The sequence below is a fragment of the Miscanthus floridulus genome, chromosome 16, assembly GCF_019320115.1.
Source record: "Miscanthus floridulus cultivar M001 chromosome 16, ASM1932011v1, whole genome shotgun sequence".
NCBI lineage: Eukaryota > Viridiplantae > Streptophyta > Magnoliopsida > Poales > Poaceae > Miscanthus > Miscanthus floridulus.
In genome coordinates this window covers 82,892,645-82,900,449 of record NC_089595.1, presented here as the reverse complement: position 1 = coordinate 82,900,449, position 7,805 = coordinate 82,892,645, and the positions used below count along the sequence as shown (strand labels likewise).

Here is a 7,805-nt window from a genome sequence, read left to right as displayed (position 1 = left end):
GAGTACAGTGGTCGGTCGGACCCAAACCGCACATCACCAGAGGAGTTGTCGGACGACAAGGTCTAGAGTCGCATCGGCCAGGTGCTGCAACTGAGTCCCAGGGCGACGGTCGTGAGAAAACCCATACCGCTCAATGCCTCGATCGCGTCCACATTGGTGCGTTCCCTTGTTTTGTTCATGCTTCTTCTCTGCTCTTTCCTATTTCTTTGATCTAGTTCATTCATTCTGTAGGGGCTTGGGAGGTATAAGTCTCCACCGCACCTTCCCAAGGGACCAGAGGGCGTGGCTCGGTAGACCGCTCAGAAGAAGGCGCCCGAATCTCGGAAGAAGAAAAAGAATAAGGAGATTTGGCGAAAGCAGGAGAAGGAGCAGGAGATCATCCGGTGCACGAGGGTCGGGGAACGTAGGAGCGACGTCGAGTCAGAACTTGCGTCGAACGATCCTATGGATCCGGATGATATTGTCTTCTCCGATGAGGAGGAGAGCGGGGGGGGGGGTCGTTGCGACCTCAGTGGAGCGTCGTGATACCGCGATGTCGTCCACTAGTGATGAGCTAGTGGCCGTGTGTCATGTGGAAAATCCCTCATCGAGGAAGCATGCAGCGAGCGCAGACGTCGTTGGTGAGCGGGCATCGAAGTGGACGCGGTCACTATGCCCCTTGACAGCATCACCGGCCCTGTCCCTACCTGTTGTGGACGTGGCGGAGCAAGGCGGGCGGTCTGCTGAGGAGCGGACTGACACCCGCACGTCGCTCGGACCGGTGCCAATGCATGACTCGCAGTGGGGGTAGTACCTGCCTGCTGCGGGCATGGTCGAGCATGTCGGGCGGTCTGAGGAGCGGATTGGAGCACGTGTGCCGCATGAGTCGTAGTCGGAGGATACTGCGCCTATTGCTTCGATCGAGGATTCCCAAGCCGGGGGTCGGGATGACCCATAGGCCGGGTAGGAGCCGGTAGGGACGTCTTTGCCCCCTACCAAAGTAAAGGAGTGCGGGTCGCGGTCCGGAAGTGGTCCTCGATGCGCAGGCCCATCGATGTCGGGGTCAGCCTTCAGAGTTGTGCCGCTCGCCACCCGGTATGTCTTTCTCCGTTTCCTTTTGGTTTTTTGCTGGTTGAGCTTTTTGTTGGAGTGTGACTGACCCATACCTTCCGTCAGTGGCCTAGGGATGCCGGGGCTGAGTATTGCCCTGACTACCATGTAGGAGACCTTGAAGCCCATTCTATAGCGTGTCGCGGTGGCAAGACCTTCCGTTCTAGGGATGGTGCCCCCCGGTTCGGCTGTTGATGAGGCCGTAGCTGTGGCATCGGTGTTGGCGACGATCCTGATGCTGATGGCGATGGTGGTGTTGGAGGTGACTCTCGTGGCTTCCCCTCCACCGGTTGTGGTGTAAGAGGCGAGGGATACCGAGCTCCCTGCCTTGCCGGGTGGAGTGTCGCGCGGCTCATCCTTGACATCAGAGCCAAAGGCACCGGGGGAAGACGTGGCCGGGTCGGGGTCAGGACACCCGGTGGCGGCCCAGGCCAACAAGGTGGTGGAGATCCCGTTTGATGATGAGGCGGATGTCACGGCGGAGCCATTGGTGCCGTTGCGGCAACCCGCCGGTGATGTCATGGTGGAGCCGTCGGCATCGTCACAGGGCCTGGCGGTGGTCCAGTGGGTGGCTGGGACCTCTGGCAGGCCGGTGGTGTCACCTTGGGACCTAGCGGTGGTACGGTTGGAGGATGGGCCCTCTGGCGAGGTGTCGGAGGGTGACCTAGAGTGGCCCTGCCCTGAGCACCCAGTGAACGTGCGGTTCATCCTCCGGGACTCCCGGGAGTGTTAGCTCTGGGACATCTTTGGGGGGCAAGGGCACGTTGCGGTATCAGAACTCACCAAGCTGACCGCACAGCTTGAAAGCGCTCGGAAGCAGGCTCTGTTTGCTCGGCAGTTGGTTGAGGGCGACATGCAGCTCGCAGCGGAGGTGAGTTTCTGGTACTTGTCCTTTACCCTTTGAATCCCTTGTCGGTTATTTTTAGCGTGCTTACCTTTCGTAGGAGATAAGAAAGACATCATCCCACAAGTCCCACTTCCTTCGGTCGAAATACGCCCGGGTGGCCAAGCTTGAGCGTCGGGCAGAGTCCGCCTGCCGTGAGTCCCAGGACCGGGTGGCCGAGGTAGCCATGGCGCGGGCGGAGGGGCAGCGTGCGGAGGAGCGGGCGACTGTGGCTGAGCAAGGGCTCGAGGCGGCAAGGGCCCATCAGGCGGAGACTCAGGTGGAGTTGCGGGCATCCCTGGTGAACACCAAGGTGGCACTTTGGGAGGCTTTGGCAGCCCTTGATCCAGAGCACGCTGCCCTGGTGTCGGCGGAGAAGGCTTTGGAGGTGGAGCGAAGGGCCCAGTCGGAGGCGGATCGAGAGGTGCTCGTGCTTCGGGGCTGGGTGATGGAGACGGAGGACACGAGTGCCTGACTGCGTGAGTAGGTGGCTCAGCAAGCGGAGGATCTCTCCACCCTTGAGGCTTCTCACATCGGTATGTACCTTTTTTGTTTTCTTGTTGTGTTGGCTTTTCCCTTAGCCTGTTTCTGAGCTTGTTGCTCTTCTCGTAGAGCTGGGTGGAAAAGTGGAGGTGCTGGAGCGGGACTTGGAGATGACCAAGGCGACGCTTGGCCAGAATACGGAGGAGCTAGCCAAGTCCCATGAGGAGCGTCATGCTCTTGAGGGGGATCTTGACCAGATCCGCAATGTTGCCCAGCACATCGTCTTGGAGATCTTTGTGTCGGTGCCGAGCACCAGCACACCCGCTGTCCAGCTAGCGGAGGTCCTGGGGGAGGTCCGGGTTGTTCTACAGAGCATCGGGGGTGCTGACCAAGGTGGGGACGCACCATCTGCACCTAGACTTCGCCACCATCTGTAGCGGATACGCTGAAGGCATGAGCATGGCGGTCATCCAGTCGATCGGGGAGAGCTTGCTGCCGCACGCGCGGTCGGTGGCAGACCAAGTCTCCGCCGAGTGGGTGATGGACATCCACCGTGAAGACCTGGCCAAAAGCACGTGTGGAGAGGATGCTGCAGAGCTTTTAGATGGTGAAGAGCCTGGGTCAGAGGTGAATGTCGCCCCAGTCTTGGCCGAGCCGGATGCCGTGCCATCGGGAAGTGAGCAGCTCGCGCCTTCGTCGGTTGCACCATCGTCGGATGTCGCCGGGCCGGCCCAGTAGCATGTAAAAATAATAGTAGTTTAGTGGAAGTAGATAGTTTTAAGTTTGTGGGGGAAGCCCCTGTATAAAACGTTCATGTGCTTAACAGTTATAATGGTATTTTGTTTTCTGTGATGGAGTCACTCCGTTCGGGGAAGCTTGTTCCCTTTCGTTCCTTAGTTTTCCCTTAGCATAATATTGTTTTTTAGTTCTTTCTTTCTCGTACCTACCTATTTGTTCCATAGGTTGCGACCTTGTAGAGCCCAGGGCATGGCCCGCGAGGCTCAGCTGTTCGTAACCGTAGGAAAGAGCGGGGTGCGATCAGTCGGAATTTTTAAAGCAAAGCTACGTAAGGTAAATTAAAGGAATGAACTACCCCTTCGTTAGGGTAGGAAGGAATTTCTCCATACAACAGTAAACAAAATAGAGAGGTAGTAGTGCCCCCTAGTGGAGCCCCCGAGCGCCCCGAGCCAAAACACGTTTGGGTCGGGGTGCTCTTACAAGAGCGTACGTTAAGTAAATAATGGTAAGACTGAAACTTAGGGGAAAAGAAAATGACATAGTTGTTCCAAGGTGCTTGGTGAGAGCGTCGTCGTCATTATCCTTCAGTCGGTAGGCGTCCGGTCGGATCACTTTGTCCTTCAGTCGTCTGGATCCCTGTTCGCTGCGCCCCCTTCTTCGGCCGCTGCCTCTTCTCCTTTTTCTTGGCCTGCCAGCCTACCTCAGCAGGCGCTTGAGGAGCAGGCAGTCCTTGTAGAGGTGGTTCACAGGGTAGTCATGGTTGGTGCATGGACTCTCCATGAGCTCGTGGAAGTGGCCGGAGGGGCCCTGCTGGGGCGACGTGCCCGCATGATCAGCCGTGGCGACCAACGTGGAGTCAGCCAGTTGGCGGTGATTCTTTCTATTCTTTTTTCCCCTCTGAGTGGAGGGGCCCTCGTTTTGATCCTGGCGCTTGGCCTTTCCTTTGCCATGGCCTCCGTTGAAGCACGATGGGAACGACGCTTGTTGGAGGTGTTGGGCGAAGGTCTGTGGCCCCAGGCTGTCAGGGCTGGGACTCCGGTCGACGTCGTGCGTGCCTCGGTTTGGTCCGAGGCATGCGTAGACGGGTAGTCGGCACGGAGCAGTCGTCAAGTCAAGAAGAGGTGCCATTGTGACTTCCTGTGCCACACTTGGTGGTTGTGGCGTAGTGCCCCATCTGCTGCGTCTCTGTTCCCTGGATGGGGAGCAAGGTCGCAAGTCAGCATCGCGATACGGAGCTCTCCGCTTGTTGAACGGCGGCTGTCTCCACCAGTGCCCGGAGGTTCCGGTGGATCGCCTGTTCACGAGGGTCGTTCGGCTCGGACAAGCTGCACAGGAGCATTACCGCGGCAGCAATGTTCTGGCTAGCCCGAGCGAACTATGGGGGATTGGTTCCCCTATATGGGGTGTTGCGCTAGACCCGACGGGCATGACCCTGGGTGCCGTTCGATGGTCTATGTGTGTGGGGCGCAGCGTGGTGCGCCGGCCGCGCTGGCGCAGTTGGTGGCTGATGCGGCCACTATCGTTGTAGATCCTCCCCGTGCTTGTGCGTGAGCTCAGGGGTCTCCGCGTGAGGGCCTAGAGGGGCGTGAGTCTGTGCGGACTCCATTACCCCTGGCAGCTGTTCTAGAGCGTTCGTCATAGCACACTCACAGGACGGACGATGGCTTGGTGCCACATCGCCGATGTTGGAGTCGTCACTCCCGATGTCGTCATCCATGAAGTCGAGACAGCTAGGACCGTAGCCTGCCATCCCCACGAGTTCAGACGTGAGAGTGGGTGGCGCCAGCATCCGCTGGAGCCCCCGGGCGTACACGTCCGTGGGAGACACGAGGCCATAGGGGAATAGGCCGTATGGCGGCTGCAACGGGGACAACGGTAACCCATCGGGTATTTGGTGGAAGATAGAACATAGTAAGTAAATAACGGCATGTATATTACTCATAGTAGGGTTTGAGCAGAGAGTTTGCTCGGAATGAAGTGTAGATGCCGAGTCGTTGATGTCACGCGTCCCGGAGTCGATGGATGGCGCCCCTTCGATGGGTGCCGGAACATGCGCCTCCTCGCGGAGGTGGAGTACGCCAAGCCGGTCGGCGACAAAGTCTAGGCTTCCAAAGCGGAAGGCCTAGGAAGGCTTGAAGACGGGTGGAACCCGCATCTCGGTGGGCGAGAGTGTGGGAAATTCCGTCGAGCCGAAGCAAATCGTATTGCCCGAGCCCACCATGGCGGGGGTGGTGGAAGAATGGGCCATCTAATTACCAAAAAAGTGTTGAACGTACAATGTCTTCCCCACGGACGGCGCCAACTGTCGGTACAGAAAGTGACCAACTAGTAAATATTTGTAGTTTTGCTGCACGTTGTGATTAGAGGTGGCCTAGCACTCAATGACATAGGATTTATACTGGTTTAGGCAACGTGCCCTATGTCCAGTGTGGGTCGGTCGGTGACTTTATTCCTGAGCCCAGGTGCTCGGAGTCTATAGTGGGGTTACAAACAAGAGATAGAGAGATGGGGTGTCCGGTTGGTCTGGTCGGAAGGGCCGAGATCGACAGGAGCTATGCTATGAACGAAGTGTCCAAGTGTGTGCTTGAGGGGTTGTGAGTTATCGATCTAATGGACCTGAACTTGAAGAAGTCAACTTGGATTAACTGCTTGTGTTTGGAGGGAGCACATCCCCTTTTATAGAAGAAGGGGATGGCTTTACAAGTGAAAGGGAGAGAGAGTATGGATGTTTCTAAGCCTTGTTGCCCACGCCGACGGGGATGGGATAATGGTGGGCGCCCGCAATACTGTTGATGTCACTACAGAATGTCAGGTACATATGGGAGGTTGAGCTGCTTTCTTCAAGACTGGAGGACGTCGGTACTTGCAAAAATGCTGTCTCGCCGACTAGAGGCATGGCTTTACCACATTCACCTGGTACGGTGAATTATGGCGCCCACAATACTGTTGATGCCTAGAGGCACATGGGGGGTCTTACCGTACGGGTGTTTTGACCGGCACCTACAATATTGTAGAGGTAAACATTGGCGCCTACAATACTATTTGTGGCAGGGCAGTTGTAAAGTACTGTTCCACAGGGTATGGTCCCTGGTGCCATGGTTTGACTTGTGAGCCCCGTCTTGCCTTCCTTCATACACCTTCTGGTTCTTTCTGAGCGGGCATCCCCGGTCAGATGCCCCAGTTGTTTCTGGCGTGCTAGTCGGAGAATAGCGATGGGCAGGGTTTTCTATGAACTTCGGTCGGAGACACGGGGTTGGAGTCAGAGGCAGTCCTCGGGTCAGGCTTTCCGAGTGGAGGCCGTGCGAAGGCGGCCGAGGCCTGACGCTAGCGCTGCAATTGGAGAGGCCATTCGGAGTTGGCCTGAGCCTGAGCTAGTGCTCCGGTTGAAAAGATGGGCCGAAGGTGGCCAGGGCTTGAAGCGAGTGCTCTGGTCTGTTGAATTTAGACTCTCGGGCCAGTCCAGAAGAAAAAAAGGCCGTCCTCCTAGGCTAAGCCCTGGCATGGAATCCGGTCCCCAAGGGACCCCATGTTTATGAACTCGACACCGATACATTTTTTGATCCACCATATTGCCACTTGTATCACCATTCAAGTTGCCATTTGTTGCCATTAGTGTACTAATGGTTTTGCTATCACTCATGTCAAACTTCTTGAGCATGTCTTTGATGTACTTGCCTTGACTCACAAATATACCATTCTTCAATTGCTTGATTTGAAGACCAAGGAAGTAACTTAACTCTCTAATCATTAACATTTCAAACTCATTAGCCATCATCTTTCCAAACTCTTCACAAAAGTCTTGATTGGTTGATCCAAATATGATGTCATCAACATAGATTTGCAACACAAATAAGTCTTTGCCAATCTTTTTGATGAAAAGAGTGGTGTCAACTGTAACACCCTAGGTGTTAAGCATGAATTTGACCTTGACATTGCATGAGCACAAGCATCATTGATCATTCATGAGCATGAGCATATCATGTATTCTATCTATGTTAGCTTATATTGCATGTGTTATTACTTAATTGCCTTACTTATGTTAGGGTTTTCATGTAACCAATGTGTAAAATGATTATGGAACCTTAAGAGTACCTTAAACATGTTTAGAATATCATAAGGAACAACTTTGGTATTCATGACTAAGGCTAGTTTGGTCTCTAAGTCTTAGTTATAGTGTAAGTCATCATTTTAAAGTGGTAAGTTTGACCTAGGTTGAACTATGTCATAGAGTCTTTGCTTGGTAGAGCACCCTTAAGAAAAGTTGTAGTATTTGAGTAGAGCAACAACTTTTATTTTTGGGTCATGAGCTAATTTAGTGCCTAGCTTGGTCATTTTGAGCTCACAAGAATCAACATTTCACTGTTTTTGGAACTTAGAATTTTGTCTTAGTCATATTTGGTTTTCAGTTTGATTTGCCTGACTTTGTGATGTTGTATCTTCCTAACCGTTGAAAATTAGACCTTGATGTTTTAAGAGAAGTTGGAGCTAGTATGTAGATCTTTAACTTTTGTTAAGATAGTTTGAGCTAATGATCCATGGATTAGGAGATTGAACATCATCAAATGGCACTGTCAGGCTTGGGCGTGGGCTCTGATGGCCTACTCGGCCTAGC

The 7,805-nt window shown here is 54.3% G+C and overlaps 1 protein-coding gene across 1 annotated transcript; it reads right to left on the bottom strand.

The window, feature by feature from the left end:
- Nucleotides 1-567: 567 nt before the first annotated feature.
- LOC136510930 (uncharacterized) lies at nt 568-1,797 on the bottom strand. Its single transcript, XM_066505212.1, has one exon. The coding sequence runs from the start codon at nt 1,795-1,797 to the stop codon at nt 568-570; it is 1,230 nt and encodes a 409-aa protein (XP_066361309.1).
- Between the last annotated feature and the right edge of the window lie 6,008 nt (nt 1,798-7,805).